Raw genomic sequence first — 21,413 nt, forward strand, 5'->3', positions numbered from 1 at the left:
GGAAACGACGTAACTGCACACATTGCAAAGAGCCCTCCAAAGACATTTTACGAGAACAATTGGAATTACAAACATGCTCTTCGTCTTGTATTTCATTCCAATTCGAGCCCAAAGAGTTCAATTATTATTTTCATTAATGGTGTCAGATTTTCATCCGAGTGCAAAAACAAGGACTTTTCCTTGGAGATTTTTTTCCTACCAGCCTCATGTGGCCAAGTAATGGAATTCAAGAGAGTGAAGATGTCTGCCTGACTACAGAAGAAAAAAAAAAATCCCAACATATAACCCCAGGTCCTCAGAAACTATAGTGGGTTACTGGTCAGAAGTAAGCGGAGAATCAAAGTGGCCCCTTGTTTATGCACCTCAGCGATGGTTGCTAGTCAATTGTTTGCCACTTGAGCTATGGGAGACTTTCACTTCAGAAGAAATCATGAAACGAAGTCCGTCAATAAAGAATCAGCATTACACAGTGGGGCAGCTGCTCCCTCCCGGTGCCTGAATGAATACAGCAGATCCACTCCTGGGGCAGCGTGTTTGGTAACGAAGGATCTGCTGCTGCACTGAAATGCCACTTCCAGGAGCTTGTAATTGGAGCGAATGCCGAACAGAATATGATTTGATGGGGCCTGCTGCCAGTTAGGAACCGACTGATTTTGTCTGACCACAGCTTACTGAAAACAGTGACAAGGATCTTGACCCACCGTCTTCTGCTGTTCCTCTTTTCCTGCAATCTAATAGATTTAATGGCATCGTCTTTTTTTCTTTGGAAAATGTCTCTCCCTAAAAATCAAGGGAAGAGGTTTAATATTGGACAGAAACAATGCACAGAGAACCAGATTTGAATTTATGACAACTCCCTCTGGTATAATTTTGTTTGGAAAATGAGCCATTTTAAAAGGTGGTGGGGAAGAAGGGGCAGTGTAGGGGAGGGTGGCAGGAGCATGCCTAGCAAAAAGTGAGGGAGCGAACTTACTATGCCCCAGGTGTTTACCCAAACACTGCGCGGGTAACTAATCCTTACTAATGGCCTAGAGGATCATGTTACAGGAGGAAGAAACTAAAGGTCCCTAATTTTTACCCTAAATACTAAGCAAGCAAATAATAATAATAATTAATAATAATAATAATAGTAATGCAGAAGCCTCGTCATCATGTGGAAATGACTTGGTAGGGACGCCCCAATGAGCTGCCACCTAGAAGAATGCTGCCAAAGAAATTAACTTGCTGGTCTATTTAAAAATGTCCGAAGGAGGAGAGTCTCCTCTCTCCCTTGGGTAATGCTTTCAAAATTTAGCTTGGTGACTTGACTCTCAAAAAATGTTTTCCAAGACTTAATTCAACTTCTTAGGTTACACATTTGACTTCTAGCCTTTTTTCTCCGTCGTCTTGATGGACAAATGGCTTTGAATCTTCCTCATCCACTCAGGGCAATCTCTTGACATTCTTTTTGTAGAGGGCTGCAACTCCTTGGGCCCTGTCGTCTTTGGACCAGGTGGGTTCTTGAGATGGTCTGTTCTCTGATATCTGATAGACTTGCTTATCTTCCTCCACACACTCCAAACTAGCCACCACATTTTTAGAGAACGCGGGCCCTGATAGGAATGATAGACATTTTTGTTTGCTTGCTTGTTTTGTTTTGCGACATGAAGAATGATTTCACTCTCATTTCCAGAGAGTATGATGAAGGACGAGACATGCTCCCCCATGTGGATCAATGAGGCCGTAGCTCCCGAAACAAAGAGCTGCTTGGCATTGGTCCTACCTTTTTGTTCAAAAGAAGCATGGCCAAGCTCCCACCAGAGGAAGGTTCTCTTAAGAGTCAGACAAAGCAGAGTTCCCCTCCAAGCTCTTCCACTTGTTAGCTGTTTGACCTCGGGCAAGGAAGCTAACCTGTCTGAGTCTTGTGTATTTCCTCCATAAAATGGAGATGTTGATTCTCCTACCCTCAGAGGAGGGTGGATGAAACAAAATCTCACATGGCACATAATAAGAAGTCGAGGAAGGTGGGTTGTTTCTTTGTTGTTATTATAATCATCATCATAATTTGTCTTTTAGCCATTGGGAGTTAGAGACAGTGAGTGTAGTTGTAAGTAGGAAGATTTAGTGCTTCAAAATTTTCTGTAAACGTACATTTTTCGGATCTGAGATGGCCTTTCATTGACATAGTCTAAGTGAATAAGCTTTAATGGTCATAAAACTCTTCCATAGGAATGTCTGTGGAGATTAAAGATTCTGTGCCTACTCTGTTCATGTATTTATGTTTACATTTTAAGGGATTGTTTAAATAAATGGATTACATGGAAAATCAGCTTATAAAAATGAGTATTTGATTAAAGTCTAAAGAAGCCAGTCAGTCAAAAATTTTAAATTATCTCCCCTTTCCATGGATCTTCTTGATCCTTGTGCTGGCCATCATTTTACCAAGCAGATTGAAAGTATGAAGCATTCCCAGATGCCCCATTGTCACGTTTTTAAGGCGTAGCAAGAGCCAATGGGGTGTTTGACCTCCCAGAGTCTCTTAATTTTTGTGGACTTCAATGAGAGTCTTCACAAAGCCCTTAAAGCTTCAGGGCCCTTTCTTACTGGGGCTGACACCTAAACAATCAGTAAGGCGTATCATCTTCAACCCAAGCATGGGGCCCACTGCTGCCCTTCACCTTACTTTGGCTGCCTGGATTTGGAATCTGTTAGAGGCTTTTGGTAGAGGAAAATGTATTCTTTCTGTTGTAGGAAGGTTCAAAGGGGATATCACAGTTAAGACCTACATTAAAGCTGGAACATTATTATCATGTTTTTTACTGGTCTTAAGTGGAAACCCCACAGTTAGGGGTTTCCGTACCTTATAAAGCAGGGTGAGCTGCCATGTTGGCTGTCCTGAGTGAGAAAATGGCCCCAGGGGTGTAGCCATTCTGTGCGGGACCCCTCACTCTGCCTAGTCCCCATAGGATGTAAGCTTGACAGGGCCCTAGGAGAGGAGAGGCAGCTGCCCATTTCTTTCAAATATGATTTTATGATCCAGCCTATCCCGGATAGTTTTTAGAAATGATAATTTGATAGTTCTTAGAAATGGTATGAGTGTTTTAAGGGAAAGGAGTTATCTTTTTTTTCAGAGGCACACGCAAACAGTGGAAGCCAACTGTATTTTTATTTATTGGACTCTAGAAAAGGAGGGTTAGTAGTTAATCCAATAAAATGTGTCTTCCTCAAAAATCAATGGACTTAGGCCTTTAAACACCTACACGGTTTGTGAGGCTGTATCAAGTCTATATATGGCTCGGACTTCAGTGGGCCAGCCTGCTTATGTGACCATCACAGCAGAGAGAGAGAGACAGAGAGAGAGACAGAGAGATAGCACCCCCCGCTCTTGGCTTTTGGAGAGTATGGGGGTGTTCTCATCTTCATGGTGTGTAACATGTGACCATGGCATTGCGGAAATTATTCCTACAGTAGGCAGAATTAGATTTTTTTTTAAGGGAATAAGTTTTAAAGTGAAAGGTATTTTACATATTATTTTGCATAGAGTAAGGTTCTGCCTAATGGTAGCTGTTACTAGCGCTAAGTTCACATTCTTTGATACACATCCCTGTCTAATCTTTTCTCAAAAGAATCTTTCATGCTTTCCCATAGTGCTTTCCTCAACACTTTTTGTATTGCAATTTTTTAGAAGGCACTATATCTTGGATTTCAAACGGGAAATGAATTGAATAACCTCTACCACAAATTTGGACAAAATTATGCTGGGTTTTGTACTAGTCAGATCATTGGTTATAATTTTGGAATTTGGCATGAATACTAAGTACTTGCCCTTCCTTTGATTTAGAGACAACCCCCCTCCCCACTTGCCCCACCTCTGGACCTTGACTTTGCTCCTTATCTGTGCAACTAGTTTGAATCTCAGATTCTGTTTGGGAAGGGCTCAGGACACGTCTAGACCCAATCTAGGAACTTTCATTCTATTCTTGAACAGTGCTGTGTGTTCCAATATTCCAGAGATTGGGAGAGAAAGAGATTTCTGGGTGGCTGGGCAGTCCCCTGAGATCTTAGACCCATATTCACGGGTCTTCAGATTCCTCTCAGAATCTGAAGAAGTGTATTTTGAATAGTTTGGTTGTGTGCTCCACGGGAGGAAAGATTTGGTCAATCTTATTTGCCATGGTGTCTGAACCTTCGTGGAACATACTATATACTTCATAACTGATCAAATGGGTAAATAAATGAATTCAGCAAGGATTTTCATTAGTAGGCATTTACTTCCATGCAACTATCTTTGACCTAGTGTTTTCCTCTTGGAATGCTATAGTCCTTTCACTCTTCAAGAAACCAGAATCCTTCACGTTGTTCTTTTTCTTTCCTTCCTCTCTCCCTCCCTCCCTCCTTCTCACCCTCCATCTCTCTTCTCTTCTTCCCTTTTCTTTCTTCCCTTTTCTTTCTTTCTTTCTTTCTTTCTTTCTTTCTTTCTTTCTTTCTTTCTTTCTTTCTTTCAGACCATTTTCTGAAATTTTTAAAACAGCTATATTGAGATATAATTTACATAGTATAAAGTTCACTTATTTAAAGTGTACAGTTCAATGGCTTTTAATATATTCACAGAGTTCTGCAACTGTCACCACAATCTAATTGGTTCAGGAAACATAGACTGCCAGATGGAGCTTGCTGTGAGAAAGACCCAGGTTCAAATCCTTGTTTCTGCCATGTACAAGCTGTGTGATCTTGGCAAAATTCTTAAATTTTTGGTGACTTTGTTCTTCCCAGCTGTGAAATGATTCATTAGTCATAAAGTTGTTGTAAGAAAAAAATGACACATTGTATGTGAAACACCTGCACCTAGCCTCAGGGTATGGCACAGAGTAGACACTTGGCAAACTTTTTTTCCTTCTCTTCTGTGACCCCTATACCATTCAGCGACTGGACCAAAACACAGGATGGTGAGCAGGGACAGAGATGGCTCTGATCGGTGATGTTCCTGAGCCACCTTCTCCTGCCTCAGAAGCATGTGGAAGGGAGCCTATAACAATGGTCACCCAACATTTTGCCTGTCAAGCCCCGGGGAACTGCCTGCTCTGACCAAGGCATCACCCAAGATGCCCCACTGTCCACCGATCAGCTGTCCCTGCTTATTTTTCCCCACTATCTTTGACCTATCCCTCAGAAAACCCTGCACACACCCCACTTAGACTGCAGTAAATCGTGGTCTTTTTGTCTTCAGTGGTTTTTTCCGTCGGTGTAGCCATTTCTGGAGGGCTCTCAACTCCACATACTTTTCTTTGCCATCATAGAATATTAATGTTGGAAGAACCGTAGAGATAAGCCATTAAACCCAGTTGAACAAACTGAGGTCCAGAAAAGTGAGCTAACTTGGTTACATAGTTGGCGCAGGTCGAGACTAGAATACTGTCAGCATGTCATAAATATCTGTGCAATGAAGAAATGCCATTGGGTACATTACATCACCTCAGCTGACCTAGGAACCAGGTTGCAATGTGCTGGCTTGAGTTCACATTTTGATCCCACTTCTCCAGTCCTCTGTATCTAGAGAAAAGGATAACCCTGTCATTGTTGGTGGTCACTCCTAAGAAATGAAATCAGAAGGCTTGCAAAGTATACTGGGCTAAGTGGTTATAATATTTATGTAGTCAACACTGTTTGGAGAAAGTGGAAATAACAGCTTCCATCCTGATGAGAATCTGCACATTTGGTCTGAATCTTGCAATTCATTTGGGTTTCCCGTTTCTGAGTGCAGAGCGCTGACATTTTCCAGGCAGCTCTGGCTTCAGAGGGATCCGGACCCAGGGGATTTGTTCCCTGCAAGTCACCCTGTGGTTAATGGATGGTATAGTTAGTAAAGGGTTCTGTATCAAGCCCCTGAGCATGGTGGGTGGAGGGAGGTGGAAGACAGCAGTAAAAGGGAGAGAAAAAATTGGAGGTAGCAGTAAACCCCCAGGATTCCTTTAAATTAATTTTTAGGTTCACACAAAAACTATCCAGGCCGTAATTTCTGGAGCTAGCCATTTAGAAGCTGCTATGCCTTCTTTTAGGAAGCAATATACAATGTAAGAGAATTTTTCTCTCTCTCCCCACGTATCCCACCCTCCTCCACCCTTCTCCTCCCCTTTGTGAACAGAAGGTTATATGCTCAGTGTGCAGGGGCTGGGCACGTTACAGACTCAGATCCCACGCCAACAAAAGAGTCAAAACTTTCCATCCAAAGAATTGATAAGGGTCCTAACTGAAACTGAATCAAGCCTTTCAGCAGGCCCCTTGTTTCCCTAAATCAATTTGATTTCATGTAAACACGTATTTCTTCTGCACTTTTCCACCTACCACACCATGCATATAATAACGCCTTCTCAAACATTAATGTGTTCGCCAGATACATTTTAGAGAAAGGGTCGGGTAGGTAAGGGGAAGTATCACCCACAGAGAGTGCATTATAAGGAGCTCAGTCGAAGGAAAACTTTCCCCAAATCAAGCACTGGGAAGAAGAAGCACTCGATTTAGTTTAAGGAGGGGAAAAGGTGTAAATCACGCTTGGGGGTATTGGAGGGCAGATGTGGTGTGGGAGTGGGGGCTATTGTTTGGGAGGAGACTCAAGTGAGGAAAAAACAAGTTTTAAGCATATCATGAGAGCATCTCCGTGCATTGTGAGTGGCGGTAGCCGCCTCTCCTGTGAAAGTACAAGTGCGAGAACGTTTCCCCTTACAAAAATAAAATGTTTGCGTGCTGATCAACCTCTGATTGCTACCGGCAGACGTTTCACTGCACTTTAGGAAGCGAAGGCGGGTTGTGAATTTGAACGCTGCATAAAGCAGTGCGGAGCAAAAGGAAAAAAAAAAAAAAGGCAGCATGGAGCATTTTGTCTGTCCTGTCACTCCGGACGTAGCTCGGGCAAAGACCCTGATACCTTCACGGCACAAGAAGTCGTGCCTAACCTCCCGGCCCAGCCAAGATGAAGAGAGAGAAGTGAAAAGCAGATGTTATAACATCATGAAAAAAATTTTAGCTGTTATTTCCAAATTCACACCCCACCTTTATTCATAGATAGGGGTCAGGGGCACTTGGCCAAATATTTTTTAGCAAATCTAGAGTAAAAGAGACTGAAATACAGAAACCAGTTTGAAGAACACGGTTCCCATTCTCTCCTCCTTGATCATTCACTGTTTATCTTTCCATCAGGTTTTTTTTTTTTTAAGTGCTAAATACAATTAACTGGAGCGCTCTCTAATTCTTTTGTGTGATTCTTAAAAAAATAAAAATAAACAGAAGGTCACCATGAGAGCATCTCACCAGCCATTGCTTTAAAATAGAATTTTTGGAAGCATTGTTGAATTCTACTTATTTTTGTTGGTAAATCCTGGGGAAAAAATGTATATCTTTTCCTTTAAAGTTCTAATTCAAGGCATGGATGTGAGAGTTCTGGAGGGACTTTGGGACTGCGGTAAAATTTCGTTGTCATAGTAACAGAAAGGGAAATAGGCCTAGCTCACCTGGGACTTTAACACTGCAAAAGCTGGATTTTTTTTTTTTTTAAGGAAAAGGACTCTGCAAGTGAGATAAATGAAAAACTTATTGTGTTTTGAAACAAAATCCTATGCCTTAAAATAGGTAAATGGCTGAAAAGGCCACCTCTGCCATTTTTCTGGTTCGATGTAGTTGTCTGATTAAAGATGCCTGATTTTAAAATTGCACAAATAGTTTATTTCAGAGACGGTTGGCTTAAAAATGTGCCTTACGATGAATAACCTTAGACCATGATTCAGTGCCTTTGTATTTTCCCGGATAATCTCCAGAAGGTCTGAGAGGACATTCACACTTGTTATTAGTCACAAAAACCCTAGTGTGTCCCTGCACACGGACCTGCCTTTGGATGGCAGCGTACCATTTTCTGATTTTATATACATTGGTTAAAAAGATCAGGGGCCCTTTGTGTGTGAGGGTACACGTGTGAGGTGTGTGAGCACGGAGGTGTGTGTGACCAGCTGAAAGCCACATGCGTGAGAAACCCTGGGATTCTGGGTGAAGTCATGCCATTTTTTACCCCGGAGCAAGACGTTTTTGCACGGCAGGCGTCACTGCTGCTTTGGAAGCCTGAGTTTTGGGAGACAGAGTGCCCTTGCAACTCCGGGGCAGGTATACACACCAGAGCCCAGCTTGTGAACCGCTTCACAATCCTCAACCCCGCTGGAGCCGCGTGTGATCGCAAACATCCAAATTTGCAAATTGCAGGGGGTCAGCGGTGTTCCTTCCCAGGCAGGGCCGGCTGAAATTCCCCAGACGTGAAATACAATCCCTTTCAAATCAAATCTAATATAATGCAGATCTATTTTCTCTTAAAAAATGTTTACTCCAAAATGTAACACATTGCTCTCTCTTCACAGATTCTTTCTAAAATTTTTCCTCAAGTGCAATCAGAATTGTTTGAAAACAGCAGGAAACCCGAGGGACATGAGAAGGTTTCAGGTAAGGGGCCTGCAGTTCTCCCCTGTTAAATCGGTCGTCCTGTTTTCTCTCTCTTGAGCACTTTCTTTCTTTTTCTTTTCTTTCCTTTTTTTTTTCCTTAGAAAACATTACTCACCGATGCTGCTAACGTTAAAGATAACTGTGAATGATAACCCTCATCTGATAGCATTGAGGGTTTCTGCAGTTTGTACTGTTTAGGCCTTTCGCCTCTGTGGCCAAGGCCCCCGGGGAGGGGCACCAACCCAGGCTGGAGATTTGATTTTAAGCCCTCAGGCTGCCCTTCGCACACACAGCTGCCCACAGCAGGAACCGTGTTCTTGATATTCATCCACCTTGGGATTTTTCAAAGCAGCTTCTCTGTGCTTTCTGTAAGCAACAGCCTCTTCCCTTCCTTTCCCACTGATTAACTATTCAATGGTCTCTGTCGGAGTCTTTGGGAAAGCAGCAGCCCAAACAGCCGTGGTCACTTTAAGATCGCAGCATGACAACAAGACCCACGGGACAGTGACCCAGCTGCCTGGCAGTTAAATCGGCCACCGGTTTCATCACCCTTGCCACTGATGTACTGAGGATACGAGCTAATAAAAACACAGAGAGAGGCAAAGTGTGTCAGGTTGGAGATGAGAGGAAGTGCAGTCCCCCTTGGCCCCCTGCCTTAATCTTTGAAGGACCCATATTTAATCCACCAAAAGGCTTTCCTGCCATTCATACACCCTGTCGAAATATAGAGCGCTCCCTTCCCCATAGAAACACGGAAAACACGTTAAACAATAGCATTCAAGCTTGAGACTTAAAAAAAAAAAAAAAAGTCTGACAGCCATGGGAGGGATGGGGATTATTAGACTGCTGTTTTAGGTGAGAACAGTGAGGTTCCAGGGGTTTGGTAACTTGCCTCAAATCGCAGGAAGGATGCGGTGGAACCAGGAACGAGGAGGGTCGGTCTGGTCAAATCCCTTCCGCCAGACCACGAGTTTGCACCGTGGTCAGCTGCTAAGTGGATGCCTTGCTGCTGACTTTTTGAAATTCTTCTTCATTTCTGAGCCAGGGGTCACACATACTCATTTTGTGCGGGACTGCCCAAGTAATGGCGCTGCTCCCGCCTGTCACCAGAGAGTTTCTGGGGCTTAGGAACAGAGTCCTTCAGGAGTTCATGGGGCAGATGGGTGCACACAAGGCGAGAAGACTACTTTGCAAAAAAAAAAAAAAAAAAAATTCTTGTCTTTTTTTTTTTGTTCCCCTACCGAGTCATGGTCATCAAACAGTCTTGCTGGCACTGGGACATTTTTGGTTAGTTATTTAACACGATTACCAGCCTCTCTTAAAAAAGTCACAGCCCTCCTCTCCGTCATACAAATTTTCCCCTGCTGTATGGAGTGAAGACAAACAGAAATAAAATGAGCTTTCTTGGGGACCACGCAGGAGCACTGTACGGGGTGGAAGTTGATGGTGTTCTGTGTTCCAAATGCAAACGTAAATAATTTCAGTCCAAAAAAGTACAAGATTCAAAGGGATTCCAGAGTATCTTGAGGGCCAAAGCTTGGCTTTCACTTCCCAAAGAAACAGAGGTAGGAAGAGGGGTTGGCCGTTTGGAATCCTATCCCCCTATTTTCTACCATCACTTCCAAAGAGTTTTTAAATTTTGAGAACACTCTCATCAATTTGAGGAGGCTTTTAACAGAATGTCTTGTCATTTTATTTTTCTCAAGTTTTGGAAGTGTACTCACGAAGCACACGCATGCTCTATTTCCTAAACTTCTTCCCTTATTTACTAAGTGAAGGTTTCAGTGTGCCTGAGCTTTTAACAGGGTTAGAATAAATATTGCTGATCTCAAAATGATGGGAGATTCTCATCCAATGTGAAAATATCTGACTTCTGCAAAGAAAGGGATAGGTTTTTTTTTTTTTTTTTTTTTTAGTTTGTGGATTCTAATTGTCTTATTTTGGGCGTAGAGCTAAAATTAATTGGCAATTTTTTGGGTATTTTTCATTGAGATAAGATTCATATAACATGTCGTTCATCATTTTAATAATTTTGAATTGTGCGATTCAGTGCCTTTAGTATATTCACAAGGTTGTGCAACCATCACCACTATACAATTCCAGAACATTTTCATCATCCCCAAATGAAACCCCATACCTCCCAATTCCCTTTTTTCCCCACCCACTGACAACCATGAACCCACTTTCTGTCTCTATGGATGTTGCTGTTTGGGACATTTCATAAAATTGGAATGAGCAACATGTAGCTTTTTGTGTCTGGTTTCTTTCACTTAACCTCATGTTTTCAGGTTCATCCACGTTGTAGCAGGTGTGAGCACTTCATTCCTTTTAATGGCTGAATAATATTCCACTGTAAAAATGTACCACATTTGGTTTATCTATACATCAGTTGACGGACTCTTGGGTTGTTTCTACTTTTAGGCTTTTATAAATAAGGCTGCTATGAACATTTGTGTACAAGTTTTTTGGTGTGTGAACATATGTTTTCAGTTCTCTTGAGTATATATCTAAGAGTAGAATTTCTGAGGCATATGTTAACTCTATCTTTAGCTTTTTGAGGAACTGCCGAACTGTTTTTCACAGTGGCTGCATCATTTTATATTCCCACCAGTAATGTATGAAGGTTCCAATTTCCCCATATCTTTGCCAACACTTGTTATTTTCTCTTTCTTTCTTCTTTCTTTCTTTCTTTCTTTCTTTCTTTCTTTCTTTCTTTCTTTCTTTCTTTCTTTCTTTCTTTCTTTCTTGTTTTTGTTTTAAATTCTACCCATTCTATGAATGTGAAGGGGTATCTCATTGTGGTTTTGATTTGTCTTTCCCTAATGATGTGGAGCATTTTTTTTAATGTGCTTATTCGTCATTTATTTGTATATCTTCTTTGGAGAAATGTTCGTTTGAATCCTCTGTCCATTTTTAAATTGGGTTATGTGTCTTTTTATTGTTGAGTTGTAGTTTTTTTTATGTATTCGGGATACCAGGCCCTTTCTTATCAGATAAGCGATTTGTAAGTATTTTTTTCCTATTCCATGACTGTCTTTTCACTTTCTTGATAGTGCCCTTTGATGTACAAAATAATTGATAATTTTTATACTGTGCTCAGATTTTATTAAGAGTATAACCTTCAATGAATGCTCTTTACCTGGAGAAGGCTACTATGGAGAAAGCCTTGACTACATGCTATAATGGTCAAGTGAGAAACTTGGATCAAGTTCAAAATATGAAACCAAACCAGAGATTGTAGGTAATCATGGGGGTGAGGGGGTCTGAAGGAATGGTAACTTAGGTATTTCTGAAATACATATCTTATTCAGAATGACAAAGGTAATACTTTTAAACTTCATAGACAGTTACTTCATTCCTGTATTTTGTTATATGATCAATCAAACATATTTAAGCTGAAGCATTCTTTTGTGGAGATTTGCTCTGAATAGAATAGAAATATGAAATTTTTCTTACCAAATCATGAAGCCAACCAAACTCCCTCTTCTCTCCCACCTCTCTTCTTTCCCCTGTCCCCAAAATGGTCATGGAACTTGGATTCTTTTTCCCAAAATGACCAAATGACAACAAAATCATTATATTATATTTTTTTTTGTAGCCTGAAACAAACCTCTCTTTAATGCAGTTCAAGTTCTGAGTATCTCGGACATATATAAATACATATGTCTGTTTATCAAAACACAATAGGTTTAATCTTCTTTGGCTCAGATCCTTTTGAGAATTTGGTAAAAGCTATAGATTCTGTTGCCACAAAAAGCTATGTTTAAACCAAGTTTTGCTTAAAATGTCAGGTGTTTCCACATCTCTTAGTGTTCCATGGTCCCCTGACCTAAAGAAATGAAATTCATCTGCTAAATGGGCATCCTCCATGTAACTTAACCCTTACAAAGGGGACCTGTTGCCTTGGGGGTTCCCTGATAATCTTCCTGCTTTCTTATAAATGCCATCTGTTCCCAGGTGACTCCTGGACCCATATCCTCAGCCCTCACCCTTCTCCAGAGCTGCAGAAATACTTTTCTACCTTCTTCCTGGGCATCTTCCCTTGGCTTGCTAATGAGCACATGTTCACAGCAGAATTCAATACTTACTCTCTGGATCCGTGCCTTCCTCATTCATTGGGGAAATGTCACTTTCTTCTCCTAAGTATCTGCTAAATCGATCTCTTCTCCTGAACACAACTGCAATGGGTCCCTGCTTCTACTCCTTCCTTGTCCAGTCCTAAAGCTCAGACTTTGAAAGGCATGGATGATTAGTATCTTCATACCAGGCACATCCCTGGATGTTTCCATAGATCTACTACTCACTAGGCACACCTCACTGATTTCTATTACATGGAATATTACTTTAACCTTTCTACACGTTTGCCCCTCTGCCTGAGAAACCTTCACCCCTCTCCAATTTTTTATTTCTACTCATGCTTCAAAACTATACCTGAATGGCATCTCTTTTGTGAGGTATTTTCTGACTCTCTCTGACAGACTCATTGGCTCCTTCTTCTGTGGCATCATTCCATTCTCTACACGCTGCTACTACACCATTGATCACATTATCTTGCAATTGTTCATCTAAGAGACTGTGCTGCTTGAGCGTAACGGATTTTTTTTTTTAATTTTTATATTTCTCCCCAATGCCTACCGCAATACTGACCACTGTTCAGAGCTCCATAAATTGTTATTAAATAAATTTTTTAAGAGAGAGAAGGGAAAAAAGGGAAGGAAGAAAGGGAAAAAAGAAAAGATTTTTGTGGTCCCCAAAGTATCTACATCCATGGGCCATATATGCAGATCATTTCTGCCCTTCTTGAAATGGAACAATTGGGTGAAACACCCAGATTAACAGCTCAGTGAAGGAAAAGAAAGAGATTTATGTCTAGTGGAAGCCAACAGGCCTATTAAGACACAATGAACCCATTCTTTATTTCTCTACATTGTGGGGAAGTTGAAAAACCTGGAAGGAAATCAAACCAAGACAAGGAGAAGTCAAACATGTTGTCATCTCCCACACTCAGATTCTAAAATACAGAAGTTGGTAACAATTAGGGCAGTTGTTGCCAACTCATTCTCAGAGATGGGCTGACTGGGTCTGCTCCAAGTCACTGTGAAAACATAGATGTGATCATTCATTTATTCACCCACCCAACCGATATTATTGAGGACATTCAGTGTGCCAGGAACTATCCTAGGTGCTAGAGAGACATCAACAAGCAAAACAGATACAATTCACTGCCCTTGAGGGACTTATCTCCCAGAGGGAGAATATGACAAATGAGTGACTCACATAGCTTAGCTCTGCCTCTCTGTGGTCTTCAAGTGACCTTCCTGGAAGCACGGGGCCCAGCACGGTGCTAGTGAGCTCTGTGCTGACTGCCAAAACTCAGTGGTGTGGTCCCTGGCAGCTGAGGTAGAATCTAAGGGACACCTTCCATTATAATAATAGTAAGTGTGGATGCTCTTCCCAATGGTTTTCAAAGTTTTCCATGGTATCAGCTATGACAGGACACTAATGTCAACAGATCAATAACTTAGTTGATACTGAGAACATTAAAGACCTGGGTGCCAGTTATTTCCCCTTGCCTCAAGAGGACTCTGTTCTAAACAGGCATGATCACTGTAGAGGCTTGGGGTATTTTCTACCATATGGGTAAGCACTAGTTGCCCATTAGTCATTCTAGAGTTAGGAGCATGCGCCTTGACATATCTCTAACCCTAGACTAATTTTAAATGAGCTCCTTTATTCATAAACTTACAGCTTTCATGTAGTTAGGATACAGATTCTTACCATCATTTGCTGAACTTTTCTGAGTGACTTTTGTGTGTCTCAAGTTCACCCCTAAATTATTCCATTTTTAGATTAGGTCCACCAACATCATCATTTTTTTATACACTTATTCTAGGGAGAGGACTGAGAAATATATCCAGACAGGTCTTGTCATCTGTTGGCTCAAGACATAAAAGGTCAAGATATATGGGGGGCAAATGCATACATTTGCAATGAAAGAAAAGTTATCTCGGGAGCCAGACTGGGAAGGACATCAGGGCTGAGTTGATTCCTGTGTATAGGGATCTTCACACGCCCCCAGGATGGGACTGCCAGAAGGGGATTTTGAGGGTCCCTGGTGGGGGTGTGGGAAAGGGTTGTGCCCTGGAAGGACACACCTAGCAGGCATGGTGGCGGGGAGAAGGGAATGGAAGATGCAAAGATCTCTATCAGGATGAAGAAAGGAAGTGAGGCCATGTGAGCATCAATGGCATTACTGGGGTAGCTGGATAATGTGAGAGGTCTAGGGCCTGGATGCAGCCACTGCACAGGAACAATGGGGAAATTAATGTGGATGACAAAGACACCCACTCCACACAGCTGGGCGTTAGCCACTAGTCTGTTTGACTGAACGATGCAGGAGCAAGGGGCAGGGCTACTCATGTCTTGGAACAGGGCCAAGATCCATCCAACAAACCCTTATGATTTCTTAAGCCCCCAGTTCTTATATAAAACTTTTTAATGGCACCACCATCTATTTTCCTTAAATAAAAAATGTTGAATGTTTCTCTCACACCCATTGAAGAGGGAAACGAGAGTTTAAATTAACTCCAAATGGTAAAAATTTAATACAGCTCCAGCTGCCTGCAGGTTTCTTCAGTTCAAATCTTTCAGTTCAAGAGCTACTCCAGCTGCTCTGTGATCTCATGCACCATTTGAAGGTTGCTGTGCTACCGAGCAGCAGTTTTAAAGCTCATAATGAAAATCACTTGACTTACGGCCTCTCTAATCAACAGGTGAGTCTATTATCTTGTGGTAATACAATCCAGATAGTCTGAGAAATAATAATTATCTATTTGGAGTCAGAAAAAAGCAAAAAAACAAAAACAAACCTCTGGGGGTCTGAGGATAGTTCCCTCAGTCCAGTGCTTTAAGCTTGGGGAAGGCTTTCTGTGCGTTACTTCAAGCTTTTCTCTTCTCACAGGATACCCTTCTGCCACCACCACTCCACGCCTTTTGGCATCTCAAATGGGGACAAGAATCAGGGTCATAAAAAATTTTAACCAACCCACATAGAGAATGTGTTTTGAGTTATTCATGGGAGAAAAGAGAGAGAAGTGACAGCAAGTAGCTGCCTGTGTAACTCTTGGTAAAGGGCATGTGAGATTTCAGGTAGGTGGAAGCAAAGCTTAAATGCTCAAACATTTTAGGAGAATCAAATTTGGGTGCTCAAACCTACCTCTGAACACATTCTGGAACAATCGGATGCAGAACTTCCTGGAAAGCAAAGCTTTCTTAGTTTTTCAATAGGTACACAGATTTTGTAGCTGCGTATGGGGACTACATGCTCCTGGTTTTTGATAAACGACAGGTGATTCATGAGGTCCTGGGGGGGGCGGAGTTTGGTGGAAGAGAATGGCCCAGCCAAGTCAAGAACTGCATCAAATATGTTAAGGCTCCCCTGTGGCTCTCAAAATGTTTGCTAGTAAAATGCCCTTGACCATAACCATTCCATCTGGCATATGTTTTAGATGGGAAAAGCAATGGGTTCAATGGAGTAAAATGAGGTAGGGTAGATGTAGCCAGTGTCTGTGACCTTTGAGATGGGGGAAATTTAGTTGTAAAGCAGGCTCCCTGATGACATGAGAGGCTCATTGAAAAAAATTGCCACTTGATTTTTGTACACGTTCAATTGGTCTTTAAAAAACAAGCTCTTAAAAGATGGCCATCTTAGGCCAGATTTTCAAAATGTGCCAGTGGAAACAGTCTTCAGCATATTACTGCGCTTATGCCAATTAGATTTTATTTTTTAAATGCCAGAAGAATGATTTCAGTGACCTTGAGTTGTGTAACAAAACTTTTTCAACTCTATAAGGCTCTCTCAAATCTCATTTCCTTGATGAAAATGGTGGTCACCACCTTCATTTCAGGTTCATTTTTCTCACCTTTGGGCTCCTGGAGTATACGGTGGCCACATAATTTTAGTCCTCAATTATGCATTGCTATGTAGTCATCTCTTCTGATTATGTCTAGTGTTTGTTATGCTTCATCAGCTCCCTGGTAAGCTCCTTGAAGTCGTGACAATGTTTTCTGTAAGTCTCCATTCCACATAGCAGTAGAGTGTCACTGGAAATGTCATGGGGAGTGTCAAAAACCACCTTTGACTAATCTAAACATAGGGCGGCCTTCTTACTTAAGAAAGTGTCTTCTCGGGAATTATGTCATTAAGGCCACCATCCCCCCTCCCTTGGTGTGAGCAGCCCCACAATGCCCCACATCTGTCTCAACAGCAATCAACTTTGTGTTCTCCCGTATGACACTTGATCCTTAACCGAATAGAAAATTTAGCCTTAGGGAATATGAAACAACAGTGATTGCTAAGAATTCTGGGAATTCCTTAAAAAAAAAAAAGATGACAAAATCCATACTTGTGGGGTAGGTGTTTAAAGGTAATTTTGGAGACTCTGGAGTCCAGTAACAAAGAAGAATCTAGGCTTTAAATCTGGTTTGAAAATACGATGTGTGCCAAGAATAAAGTGGTAGGGAGAAACAATTTGCAGTAGCCAATTGTTTGTTGTTAGCCTGGGTTGAATTAATGGAGGCTTAGACAAAATTGTTTCATCAGAGTCGCTTTGCCAAATGTGAAAATTAGCCAGTGTATAAAAACACCAACGGAGTCTTTTTCCCTCATGATATGGACTCCAGACTTGGTTGCCCACCACAACCAGAAGTCTGTCTTGCTTTTCTCTGTCCCTTTAATGGTCTCTATGTCTCTTTCCTCCTACCACAGGTGGAAAATAAAATCCCACATAATAGTTACGCTTTGGGAAAGCTGAAATAACATATATAGCAACTGAACAGTTATAAGGGAAAAGCACATCATGAATTTAATTCCATTTCCAGATGTAAAATGTCATAAAGAATTTTTTTTCCATACTTGGCAAAATAACAGGAATTTTCGAGACCATTTTATTTAGCTTGGTGGATGCGTGTTTGTGGGTAGGTATCAGAGAGTCTTCCACCTCAAGTGTGCCCTAAATGCTACATATCTGGGCTTTACTGCGATTAAACTACCAAAGGCCCCATGTTCAGCTAGAAGGTACACTACCCTCATTGAAATGGAGGGGAAATGGGTCCGACAAATGGTAGAATTTGGTGTTTTCAAAGCAAGAACTCTGATGTGTATGGGGAGGTTTCTAACCCAGTATAATTATTCTCTCGTGACTATAGACACCAGGATTCTCATCTGTTTCAAAGAACAGATCATGTAGTCATTCCACACATTTTTCATTGACTTCTCTTTTTCCTACACTCTTCTATGTGAGACGTAAGGCCTTTGTAGGAACACCTGGGTGTGAGCTGAGACAGGCTGGCAGTAGACTCCAAGCTGGTCATTCCTCTGACTTAAGTAAATCAACCAAATCATACAGTTATAGCTTGGAGAAGGAGAGATGTTAAAAAAAAAAAAAATAGAAGTGTGATGTTCCAACAAAGCCAAAGACATTTCAGAGTGAGACATAAAAATGCCCCGTGTGTGGGAGTAAGTCAAGTTGGTAAGGGTTCCCATGCTGCATGCTATCATTCCGATACCAAAGGAGCTGTTCCTCTGTTGGAAACCTGGTTGTACAGATTAACGGATGTGCCCACCTAAGGAGTAACTCCCACCGTGGCCCTGTATAGGCAGGAAAGAGCTCTTTACAACTCAGCTCCTGCTTTGTATAAATTATTAGAGTGAGGGACATGGGAGTACTTTTAGATAATGAGAAGAAAAAAAAATAATTTGAGCAAGCCAATCATTTTCTTGAGTACTTTTAGCAGATTGCTAACACAGTTCTTCAAACTGTCTTGTATTTTTCAAGGGGAGCTACAGACTTTTTCTTCATGTAGCTAAAACTGCCATTGAATCGGATGATTCTGAATGGAACCCACACTGCCACTCTCCAATTGCTCTGTGTTTAAATTCACTAAAAATTAGAGATCACACAAAGCAAAGGAAGGAATTGCAAAAACTGAAGAATGACTTCTGCTTTAAAAAATGCAAGCAATTTCAATGGATCCCTACTTCTCTTTCTTGGAATCTTGTTTTTAAGGTGTCATGTCATCAACAATATTTGCGTGAATATCAGGGGTTATTGCTTTTGTGTTGAACTGAAATATCTCAGTCGAGGAGAGCTATAATTGGCAGTAGCTTGGGTTTCAGATCTGCAAGCTTTCCTTTCAGAGCTTTGAGCTAAAATACAGATACACCAAATATGAGAAACAAATGAAAGCTGTCATAGTGTCAGCAGCACAAACCGGGGGTCCATCCCACACAAATTATGGACATCTGTATTCCTAATTGGCATTCTTTCGGGCTGTGCCAACAGAATGGCAGTGCCAAGAGAGGCCGACAGCTTTAGAAAAGACCAGGTATCAGGTTTAGGTGATAGGAGACGCTGATGGGACATAGAAGTTCCTTTGTCGGCAATATTCTCCATATGTTTGTTATAAGGTTCACGACTTTTCGTTTTGGCTACCTCCAAAACGGCACCCTTTGTCAAGTCTAAATTTGCTACTTTGAAAACAGATCAGTTTATGAGCTCAAGAGAACAAGTGGTATTGATGGTTATATGATCAGAAGATCGTTGGCAAAGATGCATACAAATAGTTAACAAGGTAATGGTAAGAAATGTTGACCTTGATTTGTTTAGCTAAGATGTAAAGATTTTTGAAGGTCAAAGGTGTCCTTGTGTAGTGTTTTGGAGTCTAACTGTGTCTGACCCTCTAACATTAAGCTGCTGTGGCCTGCAGTTTTGAAGAGTGAAGCAAACCAGGGGAAAAGAGAGAAGGGGGGAGAACAGGAAATGGAGTGAGGTGTTTCAGGAAGTTGTCAGGGGTTGACTGATTGATTCCAGATGGAAAAGGTCAGCCTTTGTGACCCAGGAAATACTCACTAGGGGAAAGAAGTTGGCTTGTGGAAAGGGAAGGCCTGGGAGTGAGACGATGCTGGAATGCACATTCCACTTCCTTTAGTCCCCAAACATTCAGAAACTTTAACTTGTCTGAATAGAATAATATCAGTGTTGTCATCGTTCATCAGAAAACAGGGAAGGAAGTTAAATTCAAGACTTTGAATGTACCAAATGTATCTTCACCTCCATAATGTAGTTCATTTTCTTCCAGAAGGAGAGTGGATGTAAAAGTCAATATTTGTATGTGTGTTTGTGTGTGTGCAGGCATGCACGTGAATAAGAACAACCAGCAAACATGTCCCGTTTTGCATGGTGGAGTTGGAGGACTAAATTCTCTCTGTTTTGCCAGTTCACTTTAATTGACAGATTCTTCTAGATACCTCACGGCCTAAGATATTTGGAATATTAAAAATGGGAACTCGCCTTGTATCTCTATATATACACACACACGCACATACATTTGGACATAATTTAAAATCTTGTAATAAATTTTGCAGACACTGAAATAATTCAGGTTAATTCCCTTGCTGTCATGAGAGGCCAGCGCTAGCCAGCAAGAGATTAAAATTTATTTCCATTGTTAATAGAAAATAATGAAGTGCATCTGAACCATCAGGGTATGTCATTCGGGAAATGTTCACTTTGGAACTGAATCTCACTCCACCCAAATGGACAATGATGAAATCAGCTGGCTCAAGAAAGCCCCATATTTTGTGGCAAGAATGCATGAGGAGCACTAAAGTACAGTATGACAAGAAGCTTGTGGAATGAATTAAAGTGGTCTCAGAGAGAATGCTTTCTATATCCACATAATCCTCTGACAGGCTGTGGTTCCCCTCACTGTGCCTAACACAGCTCATTAGCAATTAAAGCCTGAAATGCCCTCTTGTTTTTAGATCTTCCAGAGATGGCAGCTCTGTCAATCCATTCACACATACAATTTATAAAAGTTAGCTGATTCCTCTTTTTTATCCACCTTCTCCTATTATTTTCAGGGGGTAAGCATATGCAGAGGTGAATGCTTTCAACCTTCATACTCATCTTCACCCCATGCCAGGAGCCTGGGCTTTTTTCTTCCTTTGACTATGATGCCATCTTGTGCTTGCCCTGATAAGGATTGTGCCTCCATGCACTTGCAGAGAGTGATGGATGTCTCCATCTTACGGTGGCCACCATACAATAGGAAATTTCTGGAAGGATTTTCCCCAGACTCCTAACATGTTGACGTGGGACAATTGAAAACAGATCTGGAGCTAGACAGGCTACATCCCTGAATTATGAGCTATTGACAATCATTGTCTGAACAACAACTGAGGTTCCTTTAAGTTCCTTTTGATGTCATAGGGAGGCAGGGATACCATACCTGTAGTGTATTCACAAGTGAGGAACTGAAGTGTGGGAGAGACACATAGCTCACTAGGAACACATTCTATCGTCTCTGAATGTCCAGGGCCTGATGTAATACCCAACATGTAGCGGGAGCTCAGTGAATGCTTTTGGGATGAATGAGTGATACCCACTTATGTCTGTGGAAAATTCCTGTATGCAACTGTCATGCCCATGGGACAAGGTTAAGTGAAATGTTTTAGGGACTCATGCTTTTAGGGTTTCTCCTGAACCCCTATTATATTGAAATTTATATTTAAAAAAATTAAAAGCTACCCTCTAAAATTCTATTGAAGGTAAAAAAAAAATCAGAAGGATTTCCTTGGGTTGGGCGTTAGTAGGGGGGAAAATCAACTGAGAAGGGACACAGGATAACTTTCTGGGGAGATGGAAATGTTCTGTACCCTGATATGGTCTGTCTTACCGGGATGTGTCTGTCAAAACTGCAGCTAAGATTTGTGCATTTCAATGTATGTAAACTTCACCTAAAAAAAGAGAAGGATTTATTATACTATCCTGTTCACTTTGTTTGCTTGAAATTATTCATTTTAGAAAACTTTTAATGCCATCAAATGAACCTTACTTCACATTAGAGATAAGGCAGGGCCACGGTTCCCCTCCCCCCAGCCCTTCATTTAATAA

The 21,413-nt window shown here is 41.4% G+C and overlaps 1 protein-coding gene across 3 annotated transcripts in view; it reads left to right on the forward strand.

Annotated features, from left to right (window-relative positions):
- Positions 1 to 21,413, forward strand: part of EBF2 (EBF transcription factor 2) — a 186,097-nt gene that overhangs the window by 122,215 nt on the left and 42,469 nt on the right. For all 3 annotated transcript variants that reach the window (XM_040626486.1, XM_040626487.1, XM_040626488.1), the window contains exon 7: positions 8,376 to 8,457. In XM_040626486.1, the coding sequence (XP_040482420.1) occupies positions 8,376 to 8,457 (82 nt within the window). The remainder of the gene's footprint in view (positions 1 to 8,375; positions 8,458 to 21,413) is intronic.

Source organism: Ursus maritimus, unplaced genomic scaffold (assembly GCF_017311325.1).
Source record: "Ursus maritimus isolate PB19 unplaced genomic scaffold, ASM1731132v1 scaffold_11, whole genome shotgun sequence".
In the NCBI taxonomy this organism is placed as follows: Eukaryota; Metazoa; Chordata; class Mammalia; order Carnivora; family Ursidae; genus Ursus; species Ursus maritimus.